Source organism: Drosophila novamexicana, unplaced genomic scaffold (genome assembly GCF_003285875.2).
Source record: "Drosophila novamexicana strain 15010-1031.04,08,12 unplaced genomic scaffold, DnovRS2.1 tig00000739-arrow-arrow-pilon, whole genome shotgun sequence".
In the NCBI taxonomy this organism is placed as follows: Eukaryota; Metazoa; Arthropoda; class Insecta; order Diptera; family Drosophilidae; genus Drosophila; species Drosophila novamexicana.
The window spans coordinates 967,784-993,096 of record NW_020824819.1 but is presented as its reverse complement, the minus strand read 5'-3'; the positions used below and the strand labels follow the sequence as shown (position 1 = coordinate 993,096).

Here is a 25,313-nt window from a genome sequence, read left to right as displayed (position 1 = left end):
TGTGTGTGTGTGTGCGGTCGTCGGGTTCAGCACGAGTCGACACGGACACGGATTCTGGCTCCCAACATCAGCAGCGGGCAAGCAGCAGCTCATTCGTATTTGCCGCTTCGTGCACAGCGGACGCAGTTCAGAGTGGAAGAGTCGAAAGTCGAGAGTCGCAAAGGGTTCGACGCGTTAGCCGGAAGTAAGGATAATTTTGCAGTTGCTGCCCGTACGGGCTCTTGTATTTCATCCTGTTGCGCCGTCGCATTGTTGACGGCTAAGCCGTTAACCGACAACCGTTCAAAATGGCGCCAGTTGCACACAACAATCGCGTGTCCAACAGACCGGAAGTGCTTTCAGGGCTCATTAATGAGTTTCTTCTTTTTTATTGCATCTGCCAAATGCATTCAAATGTGAAAAATCGTGTATAACTGAGTGGAAAAACTGCCTAACTACCATTAAATCCAAAGATATAACTTTGAAAAACGCCCGAAACTATGCAAAACTGCATCAAAAACATAAAACTGCAGCACACTCACGTATTAATTAGAAAAGCTGGAAAATAACCTTAAAAAATTGAAAAAGTTGCCACATGCAAACGAATTTTTTCAACAAAAAAATCAACGTGTTAGCGCTGGCATCAGTCAAAAGCCGATAAGACAGTTCAAAAGTTCAACAATGAAAACTGAAAATACTTCTACATAAGTTTTATAAATATGAAATTATCGCTGTGTGTCTTGTCTTCCCTCTGTGTTTTTGTGTGATAACAAACTGCGAGAGATACTACAATCTTCTCGCTGCAACAATCGAACGAGATGCAAAATTTATTGCTCACATGTGCCTTAGACAAACAAACAAGAAATATGCAAAACTAAGCAAAAGTGTGTTTCAACAAATTGAAAACGAAATAGTTCCTTGCAAAAAGTGTTCTATTTGCACTGAAATATAATAATTGGCAAAACGTGTTAATGTCTAGGCTGATAAGTGGTTTTAATTGACATAATGCTTCGATGGGATCAAAGCAGCTAAGTGAAAGACACATCAAATCATATTTTAGAAACTTTAAAACTATATTTAAAGAATTTCTCTCAATTTGAATATGACAACAATAATTACAATTTACGTGAACATGCGCATGCATATCTTTGTAAATGTGATGTTTTTGTAAATAAGATCTATTTGATAATTTATTTTGATATTCTAAGGAAATTTTGATGAAAACTCGCTGAGAAACATTTACATTACCCAATAAACTTTCAGTTCATTTCTTAAATCTTAGCCATGTTTGAAATTAACAAAAACTCTTTTATATTTCTGATAATTATAAGAAGAGACTTATAGATATGGAAGGCTCTTCAAAAATTTAACACGAGATTAAAAAGTATTTTTTTAAAAATAGTTTCCCTAGCTTAATGAACATTTCAATAACAAATAAACTTTTGCTGATTCTAATAGAAAGTCTAAAACTCATTAAATACTGAATCATGTCACAAAAAATACAAATCAGAATGATTAGGCTTTTTCTATATTTAAATTGATAAATGTTCACACTAAAAGAGCTGATTAGCAACATAAAAGCCCCAAGTTATAACCCTATTTAGCATTGTTTTTCTAATCAAGTTAAATATATTTCAAATTATTTTCACCATAATTAAACAGATTTCCTATACCAAACTTTTCACATATGCATGTGTTCCGAATAAGTTATGACTGTTACTGGCGCATAAGATAGTTATTGCCCGAATACTTCACACCCTCTTAAGCTGCTGTCAACTGCAGAAGACATGCTGTGTTATACGTACGTATACGTGTGGAGCACTTGTTCAGCAAGCCAACTAACTGCAACTCGTTCACTTTGCTTAAGTTCCCAAAATTGTGCGCACAAGTGGCGAAAAGACAATGGAGCCCAAGTAAAAGACAGCAATTCCAACAAAGGAGCATGCAGTCCCTTTTTTTCCCCTATTCAGGTGTGTTTTTTTCCGGTTTCACGCGGCGTATGATTGTTGGGCCGAAAATTGCATTGCACTCTGCGCTTGTGCGTGTGTGTGTGTGTGTGTGTGTGTGTGTGTGTGTACTGTCCCTACATGCGAAAGCGACAAATGTAAAGTGACATTCAAAGATGCAGTTGTGGAAACAGGTAAAAGCAGCGCCCCAGGAAAAAAAAGTACATGGTTTTTCCTCTTTGGCAAACTCGTCGCCTTTGTTCTGTGTTCTTTCATCGTATTAAAGCTAGAGCCACAGGCAATTATTTAATTTCATGGTAAAATTGCCCACTTGTTGGTTAGGAGTATTTTTTCTTGATATTTGTGTGCAACATTTGACATAATTTGCGGCTGCCGCAACGTTGTCTGCTTAGCGCATCAATCTACTTTAACCCGAAGGCCGCTAAGCTATGACGGCAGGAGTGGAGGAGCGTGTAGACACGTGGCGACACATTTAACTAAGCAGGCAACACCTTGGCGGAAAACAGAAATATGCTCACCTCCGGCCTTACAACAAGATGGAGTGATGGATTTAGCTGTGAATTTGCCGAAGGAACTAGCTGAGCTGTGGGCTTAATGTGAAACGATTTGTGTCATGTTTGATTTAAGGCAACGGCTTAAACTAAGCGGAAGTTAAAGAGGCAATGAGAATGCTCACAAACATGTTTAATATGAATAAGCAGAGTATTCGATGGGATTTTGGGATAACCCGTAGACAGGATACTATTAAAGTATGTTTGTCCTTACTTCTATCATAGTTTCTACGAAATACACTTAATTCAGCGTTAAGCAGTTACAAATGTTTGAATCTTCTGCTATATATAAAAAATGCACTTAAATACATAAATGCACCAAAAGAAATATATTTACACATGCCATCACTAGGGGAAATACGTTATTCAATATGAATTTATGCTTTATGATCGCCGTGACTGGCTGGAAAGGTCTTGATGCTGATATACTCGATTACATATGTATAAAAATATATATGTTTAAAATTTCAACTCTCATACTCTTATAGTTTCCGAAAGTGAAGCATTTTAACAGACGTGGGGACGGATATGGTTAGATCAGATCGTCGTATTGAGCAGAATATATGTGCATTCTTGAGGGAGAGATATGCTACCCTCTGCCAGTTAGATAAATTTTAACAAAATGATCTGTGCCAAAGTGCCTGCTAGTTGATATCAATAAACGAGAAGCTGGTGTTTATATTTGGTTACAAGAGTTTCCAAAATTGTATTACAAATGAGCAGCAGCAAATACTTAAATATTTCACGCAATATTTTTAGCATTCAGACCAAGCTCCAGCGTATCGAATAACCACAAAATAGTATCAAAACAATAGCAAAGTTGGCCAACAATTTAAAATTTATATACATACCACACACAAAAACTTATGTGGGGTGAGCTCAGAAAAAAAATGTATAAAAGTTTGAAAAAACTCATATGTATGCGGATAAATGTTTGTGTATTTATATGTTTATGCATTTTATTTAATTTAACTATTTTAATTATTTAAAATTGTTATTGTAACAATATTCAAAATCCCATACGATATTTTATAGTTTTTCCTAAAAATGCAAATAAAATAGAAATAAATACAGATTTGACGCACAGAAATCTGAGCTGAAAGAAGCATGAACTATTTTATATATGAATTTTAGGCTTTTTAGAGATTATATATAAATGTCTCACCAATTAAGCCAGTAAAAAGAACTCTATTCAATTTAAACAAAAAGCACACATGTCCGACAACAATGAAGCTATTAGTTTATAGGCTATTTGAGACAACATCCTAATTGGCTTTACTAGATTCAAATTTATTCAGGTAAATAAATATTCAATGTGCACAAATTAAGTAGACTCACACATAAATAAATATGAAATTTGTAGTGTTGCTTGGCACAAATGCAGACACGAGCTGAGCTGAGCTTAGGGCCAACATATTGGCCAGCTCACATTATAATCCCCAACACGCAACTAGCCTCCAGGCCCTCTTCAATTACATCAGTTGCTAAGTACTTGTACTATATGCTTTTAATGCACACACACACACACATGCACACCACACTGAGCAGTGTAATTATCAAATGAGAGGATGATTCCGCATGTGTGCGTACAAAAGTTTCTCATAGTTCATTGCACGGGGCTGGGGCTCTGACTCTGGCAAGGGACTTGCTTGCCATTCCCTTTGCCGTTTAGTGCTTCAAATCAATACGCATACGCACTGTTGTACACTGGCAGAATCAGACCCTTGCAAACATTTGCATAATTTGGAAATGCTCACTTAGATTCCGATGCCAGCTCCCGCTTTGCACATTTGCACAGCGATCACAGGGAGTGAAAAAAAAAAATTATGCAAATTTATTTGAAAAGTAAAAATATCCGGCTACGGTGTTCCCATTGGAGACATGCAGCTGGCAACGAGTCGGGCGTCTAACGCCTGGGCCAAGGTGTTCCCAAGCATTTATCGCCTGCCTTGCCAGCAATTTGGCTAACTCTCTGCTCGGCCTTTGCCAGTTTGTCTGGCTCTTTTGGCCTGGCTGTTTGCCGTTTTTATGTGGCTTAAATCGTTGGCATATACCGCCTGCCTTTTCGCCTTGTTGCGTTACTGACCACAGTCGTTAGGCTACTTAGTTTTTTTTATTCCAGTTTTGTCATGTGGTTCTCGTTTTGGTTAAACTTAGTTCCCATGGCGTTGTAATTAAAAAAAATTATGGCCTTAAGTTGTTAGCTGCCTCTCTGCCAACCCCAGTTTAAGAGTTGTGTTTTACGTAAGCCAAGTTTTCAGAGTTTTATACGGCCTCTAATTGATTTATGCACGTGCTGCTCAGTTCTGAAGCGTTTGAAGGAAAAACCTATAGGCAGAAAGTGTGGCAAGTCTTACCTTTCAAGATGATTTTACAAAATTCAGCTGGTACTAGGCAGCTTTCCTTTGTCGAGGGTATAATGCAACCTTCTTACACCCTCTCTCTCGCTCTGCCTCTCTCTCACACTCTCACTCGCTCTCTCTCCCTCTCTCTCTCTCTCTGTTTCTCTTTTTCTCTTTTTCTCTTTTTCTCTTTTTCTCTTTTTCTTTATCATACTTTCAATCGCTCTCTTTTTTCCCTATCAGACTTAAATATCATGTAGCACTAACAGCCGCAATCTTTCGACAAAACGTTATTGCTTGAAAAATATTACTGCAATGGTATTTAAGCTTCAGCCATAGAAAATTCGTTTTCTTTCATATTGTTCACTAAAACCGAACATGTTGGATTTTAAGAAAAACAATTTGCGTAACTACTCTCTGTTTGATATCGTTTCCCTTACTGTAATCGAACGCATATTGCCGATTGGACTATAATTTATACGCATTCTCTTGCAATTTCACATTGAATACATTCTCCGGCAACTGCAGCTGCAGCAGAAACTGAAAATCACGCCGCTGGCAATTTTAATCTCGTTTATTAGCCATTTTTCAAGTGATACACATAATTTTCAATTTTGCCATTTCTCGCCCGGCCCCAATGGAAGCCAGCAATGGAACAGAGCACCTGCAGCCGGTACATCTCACACACTGACACCCACCCACACCCACAGCCATACAGACAACCCATACTCGCAATTTACACCCTGGAGCCCTTTGTCCTTATTGAACATGGAAAAAAATGCATTGCATACATGCAAGCAGGCACTGGGCGGGTTACGTGAAGGCAATGACGAAACGTGGCGCCCATTTGGAAGCCATTAGGACCAGTCAGCCGGTTAGCCGGGATGGCCTGCCTTCCTGCTGAACCAACAAAAACAATGGAGCAGCGCCAACAATAACAAGGCGCCTAGGCGCAACGAGCGTAGCGCCCACACTGAGCCAGGTAGCATGGCAAAATTTTGCTGAAAAAGTAATAGAAGCCGCTGCAAACGCATATTGGGTACATTTTTTGTTTCTCTTCTTGCACAGCGCATTACAGGGCGGGGCAAAGGGGTCAGCGTTTGTGGCACAAACAGCTTTGCAGTTCTGTGCAACAAATTCATGCTTCCAATTGTGGTTGTACTTGTTTTTGTTATTGTTGTGCTGCACTCGAGCTTTCAATAAGCGTTAAGATAGACATGACCATGGTAGTAACAGGCACTGTTCCCAGCTTCCATGGGAATGCATGAACTTCAATATAATTGGTAGCAGCAACTCTTCAAAGCTGATGCTGATGCTGAAGCTGATGCTGTTTGCATATGCAACTTTCTTCGCTATTAGATTTGCGTTCCGTCGCAGTTCCCGACATTCAAACATGCGTATGCATGCATACATGTGTGTGCCTCGCGCATGCCACCTCCCTGCCCCCTAGTTACTCATGCATAAGACCCTTAACTCTTCACCATTGTATCTGCCCCCAATGCCGCGCCGCGCTGCAAGTTGTTGCAGCAAACGTAATTGCATTTGGTTGAGAATTTATGCTTGTATAAAATTTGTACATTTCTCATACACTATCGCAGGGCTACATTCAGAGGAATATTCAACAATATTTTTCAATAACTGCTGCCAGCAGAAGAAAGCAGCGTGCATAAAAAATGCTGCATTTTTATCTTACCCATTGTTTAGTGGAGCTTTTCAATATGTTTCATGTGTTTAACCACAGATCACTTAGACGCCGCTTTATTGAATTCAAGTTGAAAATGCGGAAGTCGACTTATCCTACCACCGACTTAATATTTATGATCTTTAAAGAAACTAATTTCAACACATTCCATGGCAGTGCACGTTCTTAATCTTCGTCTGAACTATAAAATTCTTCGGAAAACAAACAAACCACAGGCGAATAGCTAATATTTAGGATGTTAAGGAACCAAAAACAGAGCTAGATAATTCCAACTAGTACGCACTTATTATATAGCTTTTTTAATAGGAGTTTTTGTTAATTTTAACGTTTTTTGGCAGATAAAAGATTTGGCAGAGTACATGCAGTTCGTTGCTAGAAATTATGATGTTTTTTGTTGTTTTTACACTCGCTAACAATCTGCTAAAGTTTCTATCTGTGTATGTGAACTTGGCTGCTTCCTCTGCCTCCAAAAACAGCTCTTAACTCAACTTCACCTTCGCTTGGAAATTGCATTTTCTACAAAAATGTTTGCCATGCCGGGAAAATGCTACACTGCGAAAGTGTATATGTGTGTGTGTGTGTGCTTGGGTGTATCCCACTAAAGTGGGTGGGCAAAGAAAATATGAAAACAAATGGCGCTTGGGCTTCTGGCTTTGACCAAACAACCGAAATTTTGTTTGTGCTGCTTGCATTAGGATGGTCAAAGTTCGTTCGGCATTAGATGACAAGCGATTTATGTATGTGCACATTTGCTTTTAATGCTTTCTTTACGTTTTTTTTTTGGTTTATTTTTGAGCATTTTATTGGCATGTTTGAGTAGTCCTTTCCATTCACAAAGTATGGCCAATTGCCAAGAAGGCATTGTCAAACTAAAACTATCAGATCAATAAGTCAGAGACAAAGGGAGGAAAGTTCCATTGGAAAAACATATAATATTCAAATAACAATATCGTGTTCAGCATAACGTTAAGCGTGGATACCCTACTTTCATATTTGTACAAAATTAATTGTATTCCCATTTCGTCTTACTTTGATGTTGATTCAAATAGAGTCAATTAATTGTTGTGGGGCGAACCAAAATATACGAATTAATAGGAATAACAAAACTTTTTAAGTATTCGATTATGCAAAATGACGCTTAATCTTTCCTAAATTTTATATTTTTAAGCTTTAGAGAGTGTATATCATATAAAAAGCTGCTATGGTCGAGAATAAAGTTCTTGCATAAAAATACAATTTATAATAATTTAATCAATAATTTTTTTCATAAATGATTGAAATGTATCACACAACCTGCACTGCATTTGCTGTACTTACCTTCGTTATCTGCAGTAATTGAGTTTTCCTTGAGAATCAAGTGTGCAGCATACAACGCTTAAAGCACATCTGAGGAGAACTTGCCTGATCATTATTATTGCATGGAAAACCACTGAAACCCTAAGCAAATTAAATTAGGGTCTCAGCGTTTCCATATTACAGACTATTTCCATCATACAGTATATGCACGTACATATGTATGTACACACACACACACACACACACATGTATATTTTGCACTGGCTGTGATTGCGCGCGCGACAGAAAAGCCGCTTATCTGATTTGCACTGGACAAGCGGCGGGCGGGGGATAACCGGAGCGGGGGTCGCTAACGGGTACGCAGATAATAAAATAGACATCGACAATAGAGTTATAGTAATAGTTTTTAGTTTGTTTACTGCAGCTCGCATTTCATGAAATTTACACATAAACATATATGTACATATGTACATACATACACAGCAGTAGCAAGCACACACACTTTGGCTCTGGGATTTTAATTAGCAATTAATTGTGTTCAAGGTGCGGCAGTAGTATGTTGTTATTGTTTTCGTTCTGAGTGAGTTTAACTTTCGTAACAACTTGTAAGCATTGCTCTTCCTCCAAATTCAATTTACTTTTACAATACGCACTTATGTATTTCATAATTTATCAAAACATTGTGCAAGTGCTGCCCAATTGATTACAGATTTGACTAATAAGCGCCATTTCCAACACTTATGCTGCTCAGTGCATTTGGCGAGCGATCATAATGTACGTCACACCTAAATATTTGTAATCAAACTCCCGTATTGGTTTCACAACGATAATAGACATGTGTTTTTAATTTGTATATACTAAATAAAATTAAAGAAGCCTTACCCCAACAAGCCAGTATTAATTGTCTGCTATTATCATTGCATGCATAGACTTGAGACATCTGGCAACCCTATACTACAGTAAACGCGCGCTTTCGTCTCCTTTCGTATAAATTGTAATTTCAGTAATAAAACTGGCATGGAAACGCAATTTAGCGACAAATCCGTCGTCGGGACGACTTGTAATCATTATTCACCCTTCATGTAAGCACTAGCCCGATGAAATGCAATCTGTGACAGCCGCATACAAACATTTTGACAGACTACCTAAACCAGTCTAAGCTATAAAGAATTGATATGCACACACACTCACACACATGCACATTCATATATGTATATCTATGCTTACGCATGCATGTGAGTACTTGTATGTGTATGTATGTATGTATGTATGTATGTATGTATGTATGAATGCATATGCAGGTCACATACACCCGGAGCGCACGCCAAAAAAAGTGTTAAGTGCTTTTGCTGTTTCTTGCAGCCCCGCAATCATTGTCAGCAAACATCCAACAGCAGCCAGTAACCAGGACTAGAACCAGTTCTCGGACTGGAAGCAGCACAAAACCAGGAATCCGACCCAACCACAACTGTAGCTACGATTTATATGCATCGCAAAGTGCAAAGAGCAAAACAAAGGCAAAGGGGGTGCAAAAAAACAACAACCTTCACAATTTTTTCCCTGCTCTAAAATCAAATGCAAATGCAAACAACAGTTGGCATCAATCGTAATGTCGTAAGTCCCGCTACCCGCCTCCAACCTCCTATGCCACGATTTGTTCCCACTTTATTGCTGGAATTAATGATGAAGGGCTGCTGCGTTTGGCTGGGTCTTCGACTGAGTTTTTTTTTTTATTGTTGGCGGGTTTTATAATTTTTTTTATTTGGATTTCTGTGTTTTATGTTGAATCAAGTGGAAATTCAATTGATTTGCTTTGGCTTTGCGTTGGGACAAAGTGAAATACGCAAAAGGCGTTATAATAATGGGCGAATGTTTCCGCCACGCCCACATGCATGAGTAGAGCTTCAAAGGAGCCAACGACGTGGCCAACAAACCGCAATCAAAGCCAACAAGTGTAAAACTTATTTGAGTGCAAAATCATTTTGCAAATATTACAAAAAGTAACGGCTCGTCTTGCTAGGCTTTCCACCCAACCCCCACCCCCTCCCACCAGCCTCCCCCTAACCCACTCCCAACAAATGTGTTTTTTGGCTGCGTCAGCATGTCGCCAGGGAAATGCTCCTAGTCACGCCCATTGTCCAATCGGATGTAAAATCTATATAATTAAAGTCGAGTGCAGTTGATAAGCTTTACTGAAACCAAATTTTTGCCTAATGAAGTTTTCGTGGAAATTCAATTTGTGTGTGTGTTTGTGGGAAATCCTATGTGAACCAAAGCACAAACCGCAAACTTTAATATGCATAAATGCAATTTGCATTGTAAAACACATTTAAATTGGAATAATTAAAATTGAGTATCATTATTGCAATTTTCTATATACCCTTTACAGCTACATAAATATTCAACAGCAGCTGTTCCATGTTCGAGCTAAACAATTTCCATATATAACGTTGGGACACTAACAAGCCACGCCCCCCACCATGGGCGCAACAAATCCTCCGACAGCTATCTGCCTGCTTTTGGTGCTGATCATAGCTCAGAGTCAGGCGGCAAGGGAAAGTAAGTTGTACATAAATATAATATAAAATAAATAAAAGCAAAATAATTGTACATTAAGTGGTTCGAACCAGGCTATCAAATGAAGAAATTATGCATTCTGCATATTGAAAATAAAGTAAAATGCTCTACTTTAAAAATAAAGATAAAAGAAATAAATAACTAAGGTTTGAGCTAAAAGCTAGGTTAATGGATGCAGAAAACTTAGAAACCTTGAGGCTAAGCTTTGTTCGATCCATTAACCGAACCACAGCACCTTTTGTTTGGCTCGCTGTCATGATATAACAAATAATTAAGCTCACAATTCCAAGCTTAACTAATATAATTGCCAAATATTTAAATTAATCAATAATTTTGAAATATTCAAACTGTAATTAACGATATTTCGCTCTGCCATTCACAGATCCACTCAAGGATCCGCGAATCTGCGGTCGTCCGCAGTGTGAGAAGACAAATTCGAAATTCGGCTATGGTGAAAATGTCTACAAATATGATTATACGGTCGCATTGCGTACGGAATTCGCCGGTTCCGGCGATAACAGTTCCGATCTGTTTTTAAAGGCCAATTTGGACATTTTCTTTCCCAAGCCCTGTGAAGGCTATCTGCGTATCAATACCGTCAAGCTTTACGATAAGTTGCAGGAAATCAGCAATGACAGCGCTGGCTCTGAGGAAAAGCCCATCAAAGATGTATATGACTACTATGATAGCATAAACAGCGATACTACTCGAGATGATGAAGAAGCATTACCAGACTTCGAGAATATGCATCCCAAGAGCAGCGATTTGGCCATTGACCTGACTAAAAATCTGCTGCGCTTTGCCTTTCACGATGGTCTCATTAGCGAAGTCTGTCCCACAGAGCTGGAGACCCCTTGGGTTCTGAACTTTAAAAAGGGCATCCTGTCCAGCTTTCAAAACACCATGCTGCGGTTCGATGTGGACTTAAATACCACTGAGACGGATGTATCCGGCGACTGTCAAGTGCAATATGCGCTGGAATCCACCGACAGCGTCTATGTGACCATACGCAAGACCAAGGATATATCCTCGTGTCGACGACGTTATGCCACACAATCAGTGCTCCAAACGACGCCGTACACTTTTCGGGACGACAAGACCATTTGGCCCATCTTGAATTCTCAGAGTTATTGCAATGTAAGTTCCTGAACAAAATACAAATTTATGAATACAGAACAAAATTTCGAAACCAAGCTATTCGTGAATAAATAAAAACCAACTAATAAATAAAAAATAAGCAAGAAATAAGCCTTGTTCAGATAAAATATTATTTACATAAAATGATTTATCTCAATATTGCTAAAATAATATCTGAAAAGCACTTGCCAAATCTTGAAGGTCTTCAGTAACCTTTTACTTTTTTAAGTTGACCATTGACAACAACGTTTACCGAGAGATCAGTTGCATGGAGAGCCATCTGCTGGTTCCCTTTTCGAATGGCAGCTCTGGCGCATTGACCACCACGCGAAGCACTCTGCGGCTGGAGGGCGAGGATACCTACAGCTTAAGTGAATTTTTGGAGAAAAGTAAGTAGTACAATTATATTTAAGGCATGCCTAATCCTATATCATCTCTTCCCTCTAAAAAACGTAGATATCGAACTGGTTGAGAGGCGTTCTGCGCTCATATTTGATCACACGCCGCCTGTAAAGCCCAGCCATGATGAGATCAAGGCAGCCCGTGAGCTACTGGTCCAAATGTGCGCCGTCGGCTTCCCCAATATACAACGCGAGTTTATCGATGTGTTCACAAACTTTCTGCAAACCTCAAAGAGTCTCGACTACAAGACGCTGACTGTGCTATTGCAGCGTGCGGCGAGCATTTGCCCACAGGGAAAGTAAGTAGCCTCCAAAGGCATTGAACCTAGCGAAGGTCACGCGATAAGGTGCTACTTTGCTTATCAATTGCAGGAACCACGTGCTCGAATCGCTGCCCTATATTGGAAGCACTGCGTCCTATCAAGTGATGCGCGATCAAATTGTGAACGAGAAACTATCTAAGGAAATGGCGCACAGCTGGATGACCTCGCTGTCATTTATTACACGACCCGACAAGGAGACACTGGAAACCTTCTACACCATTCTAGACTATGCGAGAAACAAACTGGACCCGGAGTACACACTGGGCGCCACGGCTGTTGTGCACAGCTACTGCAAGTATCACGAAAACTGCGAGGAGGATCTCAGGGTTGCGCAAATTGTCAATCTACTGGAGACGGAGATCCTCAGTCAGTTCAAAAGATATCGCGGTGATCGCAAGCAGCGCGAGCGTTTGATTATACTGCTCAAAGGCCTGGGCAATATAGGAGTTCTATCCGCCCGATTTGCGGAGCAATTGCAGCTGATTATTAAGGATAATGTGGTCCCAGTGGACATACGTCTGCAGAGCATTCTCGCCTTCAGGCGCGTCAATTGCCTAAAGTATCGCAGCTATTTCCTGGACATCTATGGCAACTACACGTTCAATTCGGAGCTGCGCATCTACAGCTACTTGCAGACCATGCGCTGTCCAGATTATATATATATTGGTGCAATCAAGTCCATACTAGAGCATGAGCAGATCAATCAGGTTGGATCATTTGTTTGGTCTCATCTAACTAATTTGGCCAAGTCCAATTCACCGGTTCGCATTGAGGCGCAGGGCTTGCTGCTGAACGATGAGCTCGCCGATAAGTTCAAGATGGATATACGCAAGTTCTCGAGAAATTATGAGCACAGCTTGTTCTTTGATGAATATAATTTTGGTATGTGAATTATGACATTCTTTAATTATCAATAATCATATTTAAATGTTCCCCTTTTACAGGCACAACAACCGATGCAAATCTTATTTTTGGCACCAATTCCTACCTACCGCGCATAGCCAGTGTTAATTTTACCGCCGATCTATTTGGCCAATCTGTCAACTTCTTTGAGTTCAGCGCACGCGCCGAAGGCTTTGAGGAGCTGGTGGCCAATGCTTTTGGGCCCAAGGGACCTTTTAATGGTGAGCTGTTGCGTAAGAAGCTCTCCTTTTTCAATCGCTGGCTGGGCAATGAGAGCGCAGAGGAGGATGACACCTTGGAGAATCTGCTCAGCTTGGAGAGCTTGCGTCTGAAGCGTAAAGCAGCCGACACCGCAGAGTTGGAGGAAGAGCACGAATACGAATACGAAGAGGAGCTGCAGGACTCCACGCGATCCAAACGCAACGCAGATGCCTCTGCAACGGCACGCAAACAAGGCATCGATCGCAATGTTGATCAACTGGGCTACAAGCTGAAATACGACTACAACAATCCCCGTGCGCAGTTTGGGCTGCGCGTCTTTGGCAACGATCTGCGCTATTACAATATCGAGTCCATGGCCGAGGTGGCGCTGCTAATTAAACAGTTCAATCCCCTTTACCAGGCACAGAAGCTGCTGTCCGGCAAGCCTTTCAGCTATACAAAGTCACGTGTATTTTTGGACGCCTCATATAGCGTTCCTTTGGCTGTGGGTATGCCGCTGGCTATACACGCGTTTGGTGCTTCTTCTGTGGACCTGAGCATATCTGGCAATCTGGATAAATTGGACGTTGATTGGCATTTCGACGTGCAGGGACGCTTTAAGCCATCTGTGTCCGTGGATGTCATTACCACGATGCAAACAGACATGTACTGGGGCCAGTCGGGCATTAAAGTCAAGAGCAATTTGTACTCCAACTCAGAGGTGGAGGCCAACTTAAAGATGCGTGGCCGCAATCTTATTTCCTTCTCCTTCAACCTGCCGCAGGATAAAAACGAAATCTTCAGCGCACGCTCTGAGCTCCTGGTTGTTAAACACGATCGAGATTTGCCCCAGCCTGGAATTGAGAAGCGCAGCTCCAATTCCACATGCACCTGGCCCGTGCTGGACAGTGCCATTGGACTGCAAATGTGTTCGCATTATAGTGTGCCCGATCTGAGCAATGCGACAGCCGCTTATCCCAGTTTGTTGCTATCTGGTCCGCTCAACTTTAGTCTTATACTCAAGAAATCCGATTTGACCGCCAAGAAATATGTATTTGAGTACAATTGGGATCAGCAGGAAGAGGAAAACAACTTTACGTTAGTGTTCACCACTCCTGGCTCGAAAATACCACGCATCCTGGTGGCCAATTTGACTAGTCTATCGAATGCCTTCAATGCATCGGTGGCCTTCGTCAATGGCAAGAGTCGTGCATCCGCCGGATGCAGCTATGATGGCAATCCTGAATACAGGCGCCTCGATGTATATCTGGACAACAATGGTAATCGATCACTGGATCTGGCCATGGAGCTTAGACGCTATCAGGACTTTACAGCCTGGATTTATAAGCCACGCATGCTTTTGATCATCAACGGTGTCAAGATTACCGGGGTGGTCGGCTCCATCAAGATCAATGAGAAGAACGGTATTAAGCAGCACGATGTGGATCTCTCTTTTGAAACAAAGAAGCTGCAGGCGCTGGTCAGCGGCAACATAGTGCAAACCGAAGTCACAACCTCAACAAACATGACCGTGAATTACAGGGTAAGTGCAACACTTTGGCATTCGTATAAACTCCTTCAATGCCTTTGCTCATAGTCATTTCTATTCGATTTATAGTTCCAGGCAAGCAAAATCGAAACTATTAACTTTGCAGGTCGTCTGGTTAATAATGGCGATAAATCGAAAACTGAATATCGTGGAAATGTGAAGCTACGCACAACTGCCTATCCAAAACTGAACTTTGCCTCGAATGCCACATGGCTCAGCCTACAAGGACATACCGAGGGCGTTCTGACCTACAACAATGCACCCAACTATATCAATCCCAATCACACCAGTATGGTAAGGGTTATCTTTGCGCGTTCCAGCTCCGAAGATGCCATTTTGGAGGGCTCGCGCACGCGCGCCAGCTTGGAGCTAAAGCTGCCCAGATCGAAGATCGACTACCGCATATTGGTTAAGTGGGTAAATTCGTAATCGCTAGCGATCTGCTTTACATAGCTATTCACTTCACAGGCATGAGGAGCGCAGTAAAAACGGCACCGAGCACAATGTTATCGTGGGTCTCAAGTATGCGCCTGAAAAGGAGATAACCGGGCTGTTTTCCGTACACTTGCCGCGTCGCAGCCTCTTCGTGATTGATGCCTACATGAATGTGTCTGTGCCGGAGTTTAATTCCTGCACAGCTAGTCTGAAAGTCAATGAGAAGGCAACCAAGGATTATATGGTTGGTTACGCGTAGTCGAAGCAACATTTAACTACAGTTCTTTTACGGCTTTAGGTGTTCATCAATGGTTCGTGGTTTACGGGTCACTCGATAGCCCTTAAGGGCAACTACAAGGATCGCAGCTCGCGTGTGCAGGCACTGCATCATTTGAAAATGATCGTGGAGAGTCCCTCGTTTGAAACGACCTCGCTAAACATTGTTTACAGACGCAATCAGCTGCTGATCTTCTACGATCTGCAGGCCAAATACGGCAAGGATCCGTACGGACTGACCGTACAATATGCATCCAATGCTCACAATCGCAATTCCAATGCCGAGGTGCGCTTGAAGGTCAAGGAAAAGGATTATTGGATCAATTCAAAACTGTTATCGGAGCAGCCAAAGCTGTTGCAGCTGGAGATTCACATGGACAAGTAAGTTGAAGCCACAACGCCAAAAGCCATCTAATAAGCAATTTAAATTTCACCAGAGTTCGTGATGTACACATCAAAGTGGGCCTGCTGAACATTGAAAAACGCAAGGAACTTTCCCTAGAGCTGAAGTGGGATGCCAATCGTGATCCTTCGGAACGCCTAGGCCTGCTCGTCGAGTATAACAATCCGGGCAATAAGCACTACGACGGCAACGTAATGGTAACCTATCCGGAACGAACAATTAACTGCGGCTTTAACGCCTACACGGGTGGCCCCAAGTATTATGGCAAGGCACATGCCTCATGGAGCATAACCGAAGTTATTGAGTTCAGCTATAATGCGGGCATTATGCCGGGCAAGACCCTGCACAACTGGCTGCATGCGGAGATCAACACGCCCTTCGAGGGCTGGCGTACGAACACGCTGAGAGCTGGTGTTTACAATATGCACAACTTAATATTGATTAACTCGACGCTTTCCTGGGCGGAAGATCAAAAACTGCAGCTGGGCTATAAGAGCGATTACGACCTTCGTGATCAGCTTGTTAGCTTTGATGTGCGCTTTGGCATCAACAGCACCATCAAAGACATACCCACCATTAATGTACGGGCTGTGCACTGGCAGGACCCTAAGAGAGTCGACACAGATCTCTATCTGAGTTACAAGGGACAGAACGATACCTTCAACACCTACAGCATCAAGTCCGATTGGGACTTCGTACGAAATCAGCGCTATCAGAATATCTCCGGCACAGTCTCACTTGTCAGCCCCTTCGAGGGTTATCGCAAGGGCGGGCTGGCGGCCGTGTTTATGCTGAACGATCAGCGCCAGGTGCAAGGAGCGGCCTCTCTGGAGTTTGAAGTTCGCGAGTTTACCCTCACAATGGATGGGTATGTGAGAAAATTTACGGATAATATGCTCATCATAAACATAACAACACCTCTGGAGAAGTTCCGCACCATACACGGACGCCTTGGATTGAATGAGAAGAAGCGCCATGCTGTGGCGGAGGTGCGAGCGCCAACTGCAGCACTGGGCATTGAAGCGTTAGCGGACATAAAGAATCTACTGGATTTTGATGTTAAATTGAGTTTGGCCACGCCCATTGAGAGCTTCCAGCAAGCTGCCCTCTTGGCCAAAGTAAATCCAGAGCGCGTAGACATGCGTGGCATCTGGAACAATGCGACCTTGGGCTTTACTGGGGTCTGGCATATGGACAACATGACTGACTTTGAATACTCGTATCTGGTGTTCACACCATTGGTGGGCTTCGAGGAAAACGGATTTATTGTGCAGCTACTCAAGCGGGATACCTTCATATTTAAGCTTCACGGCAAGTTCTCGCACTACAAGCTTGGCGTCAAGATCAATGGCAATCCCAAGCCAAAGCTGGTCAATCAACTGAGCAGCCAAAAGATGCTGCTGGACTTGCACTTCGATGATGATTTCCAGCCACCAAAAACTATATTAGAAGAGGGTGAGGAGGAAGACGAGGATGAGTACATCTCCTACTTTGTCAACTTCCAGGTGGACACTTTGGCGTGGCCCACCATAATTGGTGAAGTGGATATACAAGAGAATGTGGACTTGTATTTCGTTTTGGGCAGCGTGCAGCTCCCCCAGGGTCGTGTTGACTTTAGAGATCGTCTGTACTATCCCGACTATATCAATGTGCTCAATGTGCTCACCGTGTCCACACCGTTCGCCGAGGCCAACGAGTTGAAGTTCATATTTCAGTATCACATTGATTTGTATTTTAATTCATTCTATCAGCGCGTGCACTTCATGGTCAACGATATCCAAAAGCAGTCCCAGGAAATGGGCTTCGAGCTTAACTACACCAAAGTGGTGGACAATGTCAGGCCCAAGGCGCACAATGTCCAACTAAAACTAATTACGCCGTACGAGCAGCTGCCAGAAATCAACATCAATGGCAAAGTAGAGCTCGATGACAATGCTTACAAAGGCAACATCACCTCAACGACAGCTCACACACATCTCTCCCTAGCTGCCGCTGTAGAGGTGAGTCACAAAATGCCCTACCCTTCTGTTCTTATATAAACTGACTCAATAATTCCGAAATTCCTTTTAGAACGAGGACAATTTCCTGGAAACCTCAGTGGGCATCTTGCTGGAAACGAACGTCATTCCGCATTATGCTTGCAATGCCTACTTTAAGAAGGACTTTTCGGCTGTGGACAATATTATTGACATACGGTTCCAGGTCACTGACAATGGCAACGTCAATAAGGTGACTATCCCGAACGACCTTTAACATAACCGCCCAATAACTTGTCCCAATCCTCTCTAGCTGCACATTGAAACGGATTGGCACACTGATCCAGCCTATTATATCAACGTCAATGGCAAAGTGCATACCACAATGCTGCCACTGAAACTGGCTTCCACGTCAGTGCTGGCGACCAAAGGATCTAGTCCGCAGCTAAATGTCGATTTGAACTTCCTAAGTCGCGATGGTCAGAGCATTTCGTATGGTACGCGTGCTAACAAGAAGAAGGATGTGTTCAATATTGAAGTGTGGACACCGCTGAAGAACTACAGAAATATCTCGATGCATGGCACCATTGTTCGCAATCAAAACGATCCGAAACGATATGATGTCATCGGCAACTTGTATCGCAACATGGCCACATATGATGTTAAGGGGGTCGTCCGTATGATTGATACCCTGCCCATAGATGTCACGCTGCGTGTCCAGCCCAAGTCAGGTGGTCGTGATGGCGTCATTGAGTTGAACATACAAGAGGCGGGCCCGAGGAAAATACGCTTCTCTTTCAGCGCCATTGAGGATGGCAAAATGTGCCAGGTATCTGGCGGATACAGCGTCAGCGGCAGCAATGGACCAATGGACTTCTCTGTATTGGTGGAGAGCACCGAACCGGAAATAGCGCGGATTAATTTTTATGGAAATCTGGTGCCAAAGGAGCAGGGACGCGTGGTGGGCGATGTGAACCTGCAGACACCCTGGAAGCAGCTGGGTATCGACTCGGTGCATCTTCACTCCGAGGTGGGTGTACGCGCCGACGGGGGCAAGATCGTTGGCGAGTATCAGATTGGCAAGCATATTGGACGCGGCAGCTGCTTGTGGTCTTGGATTCTGGCTGAGAATCTGCAGCTTGTACTGGAGAGCTATATGGAACGACCCGAAGCCCAACCACGCATTGTGCACGCCAGCGCAAGATACTTAAATCCAGGCAAAACATTCCAGCAGCTGCAAACAGGCGGACGTCTGAGCGTCGATTCGAAATGGAATCTTGATGTGAACGGCAGCTTGCACTACAAGTCCACGGACGAGTTTGATTTCGATGTGCTGACCCAACTGCCACTGCCCCTTGGCGATACTCATAAGCTGAGCTGCAAATATCGAGGCAATGTTATAAGCAAACAGTTGACAGATCCCGATATCTACATCTTGGGCGGCTACGAGGCGCTGGAAGCGCAGCGCACGCTCTCAGCGCATCTCAACTATCACAATGACACTAATGCTCTAAAGGGCTTGGCTCATGTGGAGTGGGGAGTGAAGCAGGATATTTCGATAGTGGAGGGTGACTTTACCCTGCTGCAAAAGCAAAACAATCGCAGAGAGTTCGAAGCGAAGCTGACAACACCCAAGTTCAAGGGTGAGCACACGTTTGGAATCAGCGGTCACTATGACAAGCCCAATGCGGAATACCATAACTTGGTCTGTGCACTGGACTATCCGGCAAGTCGTCGCATATCCGATCTGGATGTGTCCTTTAACTCCCTGAGCAACATGCATGGTGCGGTGAACTCCAGCACACCCTTCCTGAATGTTAGTTGGTTCAAAACAGACTTCGAGTTCACCACAAAAAGGTAAGTGGAACCAAATTGTAATTAATGAACCAACTGATCCGACTAATATTGAATCTTTTTAACAGTGGACACAGCTATCGTTATGTTCGCTGCAATTGGCCCAAGGACAGCGCCTTCTTCAAGCTGAGAAGCAACTATGACAGCGATAACACCAACCACAATCTCAATGGCAACATCGAAATTGAAGTACCATTGACCACAAGGCATCGTGGGGATGTTTCCTACGGTTTGCAGGAACGTCCCAACTTGGATTCGGGCAATCTGAAGGTTGTGTACAACACACAACAAATACTAGACGGCAAGTACAAGCGCGTGGAGCTACAGAAGCATCCCATCTACAAGGACACAACGGACATTACCCTGGAGAATGATATGAAGCCCCTGGGCATACATTATGTGAATTCAAGGGATATGCGGGATCCGGCTGGAGCGCGGGATATCAAACACATTGAACTCTTCGAGCTGCGCAATACGAAAAACTTTAATCTAACCGGAGAGCTGCACGTGCTGACTACGCTCACTGCTCAGGAGTTCAAGGTTGTGGCCGTGCATCCTAATCGTGCCGTCGTCCTGACCACAAGGTACGAGGATGTCAATCCACAAGTTGTCAAGCAGCACACCAAAATCGAGCTATCGGAGACAGCCTGGATAGGCTACAACCTGGAGCTTGGCAACTTTAGCACGGTAAGCGGTTTGGGAATAATACCCAAAAAATTATATTAAGGCTAATAAGCACTCGATTGAAATCTTTTCAGAATGGCAATGAATCGCAGCGCTTTGCACTGGAACTCTTCTATCCCAAACGCAATCTGTCCGCGTCTGGCTGGTATTACCTTACCGACAAGAATTTCAACGCGGACTTGGCCTTGAATTGGGCCGGCACTGGGCGTTATGAAGAGTCCAGAAATATTCGCAGCAACTTCCATTGGAAAGCGGAGCCTTTGCGTAAGGGAGATCGTGATCATCAAATATTTGGCTGGACAGTGGCTCATCCATACCTCGAAAAGGACATCGATTGCAGGGCCATATACTATCGTGGCTTGCGGGATCTACTTCGGGCGCATCTGACTATCAACTACTCTGACAGTCCCGAACAGTTGATTACGTTGGGCGCACAGCTGCGGGACTTATACCATGAATTGGGTCACACAAACTACACGTTCAAGCTGTATGGCTATCATCCGGCCTCTGAGCTGGACGTAGAGCTGAATGGCACACTGGCCGCGCGTCCCTCGTACTACAAGACGGAGACGACAGCGCACTACAAGCGCGACTATTCCCCCATGTATGGCAAGTTCCTGGCTCTACTGGATCTCAATAAGCGTGAGGTGGAATACGAACGTCGCTCGCCATACCACACGGTGCGCCTGTGGCTGCTGCCCACCACGCAGTATCCTATATATGGCTTGAATGCGACTATTTGGGATACACCGGACACAAATCACACGGGCTATGTCTATGTGAATGTTGCGGAGCGTAAGGCACGCATGGACTTCAACCTGACGGAGGATGCCAGCCAGAATCTGCAAATGGTGGGCTATATACCCGACACACGCAGTGGTTATCTGGACATCTGGCGCAACTACGAGGAAATCCGCATTATTGATGTGAGCTCCTATTTGAAAATGAACCATTCTCGTCTCATCACAGGTCGCTTCCACTGGCGTCCGAGCATTAAGAACGAGCTGCGCGAGAAGATCAATGGCGTGGGTAATTCCATATATAACTCCTTCTCCGATGGCATTGATTTCTGGATTAAATCTGTCTACTCCGAATCTGTGGACTCGGTGGGCGTCATCTGGAGCACGGCCAAGGAGTACAATAAAAATTTCATTGATGACATCAGCCAGCTAAGCGTATTGGAAGAGGATCTGAACGATTTTCGCCTGTTTGTTAATCAGTCGTATGAGGCGAATGATTTCTACATTAAAAATGTAGTCAACTTTACACTGACCATACTGGATGAGCTGGCCATCAGGGATCACATCGAGTCGCTGCCAAAGATATTCTCTGAGCTGTGGCAGGCCATGGGTGACTCAGGCAAGGCGCTGCGTAACAGCATTGTGTGGCTGATAGATACTATAAAAACGACCTACAACAATGTCCTGGACGCAATCAGTCGCTTCTTCCATGGCGAAAGCTTAAGCTACATTTCAACGCTCATGGAGAAGGGCATAGAGAAGTACGATAAGTTTGTCAAGGAGCTGCACATCAAGTTCATTAAGTACATTGAGAACCTGTGGCACAAATTCTGGCATCTGGCGGAGACCTACTGGAAGAATGTGCTCAAGCGATTCGAGCCACACATGTTTAAGATCATCAGCTTTATAGAGACAAGCGCTTGGGATCTGAGCAAGGAGGTGTTTGACTTCATATACAAACGGACCAACGAGCTGGCCGAGTCGCCCTATTTCAATAAGGTGTCCAGTTTTACTGCCGATGCGGAACGCTTATACAGGGATATACAGGCGAACGATGCCATCACGAATATTAAAAAGTACTCGACGCTGGCCTGGAACTTTATCAAGGAGAAGTACTTTAAGCTGGTGCCATTTGGCGCAGAGCTGAACGAGGTGCTCACCGAAATCTGGCAAGAGATCAAAGAGCTGCAGAAGATTGAACAGGTTCAGATCGTGGTACAAAAGTACAACGAAATTGTGGCCAAATTGGAGTGGATTGCCGATGAGCTGCAGCTCGAGTATCGCATTCATCAGCTATACGGACTGTTGCGCAACAAGCTCCGCACCTATACGATGAATGCCCTGGAAACGGCGGACATGTACAGAGAGGCCAAGACCAAGTTCGTGTTCGATCCGGAGGTGGGCGTTATTGATCTGGAACAAAAGCTGCCCATGTCCTGGCATGCGTTCAATGAGACACCCAAATTCGAGGAGATTCCAGAGTATAAAATGCTCTCCAAAGTTCAGAGCTTCCTAAGCGAAACAAACTCGTCCATCATCATGAAGCTGTACAACATGCGCGCTCATCTAGATCCCAAGACCTGGCTGCCACCCTATTACTGTATGTAAAGCGATATTTAGCCTAGAACCGAAAGTAGAGATTAATTGTGAACTCTTTGCCCTTACAGCACGCGCCTTGCTTATCGACTCACGCCACTATATGACCTTTGACCAGCGTTTTGTGGGTCTCAATCTGAACTTTGAGCAACTGGCCAGTAGTGGACGCAATGGGCAGTGCAGCTATTTGTTGGCTCATGACTTTTTCAAGCGCAACTTTACTCTGCTGCTGGAACCAGCGGTACGACAATTTGTGACATGTATTTAAATTAATTACTAATATTTGATCATCTTGGCAGACGCAACCGCTGACTGGTCAAGAAACAGGTGAAATTTCCACGCGCAAGCTGAGTTTCATAGCGAATGGACAGTTTATCGAGATAGATCTTGGCACGGATGTAAGCTATGCATGTTGAGGACTCTATCTACTCGTTAACTAACTGTTTTTTCACACACATCCACAGCACATCAGCGTTAATGGCAATCCACAGCCAATATTGCCACTCAAATTGGGCGCGGTTAATATTTATCGCGAGCTGGACATTCTGTCCATAATCTCGGACACACAGTTCAGTCTGCACTGCAATGTGCAATTCGATCTGTGCTGGTTCGAGGTGAGCGGGTGGTACTTCGCCAGGACGGCCGGATTGCTGGGCACGCTCAATAACGAGCCCTACGATGAGTACACCATGTCCAACAGCTTGATTACGAATCAAACGCAGCAGTTCACGGACTCCTGGAGCCTGCAGCACTGCCAGCAAACTCAGTTAGCTAGGACTGAGCCAACCAAAAAAGAAATCATCCAAATATGCAACAATTTCTTCCGCTCGGGCATTCTGTCCGCCTGCAGTGCTGTCGTGGAACCGGCACCTTTTTATGAGATGTGCCTGGATCTGGGCATGAAATCACAGCCCATTCGTCCTGGTCATCCGGCCGTAAAGGGTGCTTGTGCTGCTGCCCTGGCCTATATTGAGACCTGTACCACGCTTAAGGTGCCCATGCGTGTGCCGGATCAGTGTATATTGTGAGTAAAGTACAGTGATGCACCTGTGCTTGGGCAATCCCCTGAAACTAAAACTAAAGCTGCAACTAATTATTGTTATTTATAGCTGCCAGTTGGCAAATGGCTCGTATGTGCCGGAGGGAACATTTATGGAGCTGAGCGGCGCTGATATTCCACGCAGCAGCGATGTGGTCTTCATTGTGGAGGCCAAATCCTGCAATGAGAATCTCAAAGAGTCCAAGAGCATTATGAGCGTCGTTTCCAGCATTGAGGAGCAATTGCAGGCTGTCAAGTTAACCAACAATCGGTAAGTTCAGCAAACCGAAGGCTTCAATAGTTTATCATTTAACTGTGTTCCGTTTCCAGCTATGCAGTTGTGGCATTTGGCGGCGTTGCCCCTTACGACAGGCCGCGGAGCATTATCTATGAGCGTAATGTGTTCACATCGAAGCCCGAGCAGCTGGCCAATTACTTCGCGCACATAAATACCGGCAATGGCAGCAGCAGCGATATCCTAATGGCCATTTCAACAGCATCCCGTCTGAACTTCCGGCCCGGCGTATCTAAAACCTTCATCCTGCTGTCGTGCAGCAGCTGTGCGGCTAAGGATATGCGCTTCGATTACACCTCCATATTGCAGTTCATGCTGGAGGAGGGCGTCAATCTGCACATTTTAGCGGACACGGAATTCGATTTTGAGCGCACGCGAAAACTGCGCCACTTCTTCGGCCTAGATAGAGAGCTGGTCTACTCGAAACGCTTCCCCGAGGGCGATGCCGAAACACGGAAACAGGTGCACATACCCAAGAGCAACTTGGGCATTTGCACACCGCTGGCGCTAGAGACAAACGGATCGGTGTTCAGTGCACGCAAACTGGCGCCGGAGCGCAAGTATCCGATTATGCGGCTTGCTACCATTTTCGCCAAGCGTGTAGCCCAGAGTGCCACGCCTATAGGCAGTCAAACTTGTGAGTGCTCCGGTCACAACTCGGGCGTAGCCTATGTGGCGTGTTCGCCGCGTGCCTTACCCGAGGAAAAAGGCAACCTAGACGAATATGTAAGTAGCCATTGAATCGACATAAGGAACCTGACTCAAATGCTGTGTTTTTCTAGGACGATTTCCCCAACTGGGATTGGGATGTGGACGAACTGGATGAAGATGCCTAAACGCATTTGATTTAGTTTTTATTTGATTAGTTAATTAATTTTACGTATTTTGGGGCAAAAGGTAGTTTTTGTCAAAAAACTCAACAATATTTTGTAAAAATAAATAATATAATGCTGAAAAGTCCCAGAACTGAGTCAACTATTTACTTCTTCCTTTCGGAACATTATATATGCAGTATGTATTGAAACCCGTATTTTATTTTTATGCCTATCTTGGAAGGAATTCTATCAACTTGGATGATGGGCTGGAG

The 25,313-nt window shown here is 43.7% G+C and overlaps 1 protein-coding gene across 1 annotated transcript; it reads left to right on the top strand.

Moving 5' to 3' along the window:
- Positions 1 to 111: 111 nt before the first annotated feature.
- LOC115763598 lies at positions 112 to 25,177 on the top strand. The gene is made up of 21 exons (XM_030706221.1): positions 112 to 184; positions 10,227 to 10,396; positions 10,797 to 11,551; positions 11,781 to 11,940; positions 12,008 to 12,251; positions 12,325 to 13,157; positions 13,220 to 14,922; positions 14,998 to 15,341; positions 15,397 to 15,607; positions 15,662 to 16,020; positions 16,077 to 18,042; positions 18,113 to 18,271; positions 18,332 to 19,875; positions 19,941 to 20,559; positions 20,631 to 22,896; positions 22,964 to 23,133; positions 23,192 to 23,290; positions 23,357 to 23,916; positions 24,002 to 24,202; positions 24,262 to 24,952; positions 25,009 to 25,177. Exons 2-21 carry the CDS (start codon positions 10,318 to 10,320, stop codon positions 25,060 to 25,062), a joined length of 13,017 nt encoding a protein of 4,338 aa, XP_030562081.1. The 5' UTR covers positions 112 to 184; positions 10,227 to 10,317; the 3' UTR covers positions 25,063 to 25,177.
- Positions 25,178 to 25,313: the final 136 nt, after the last annotated feature.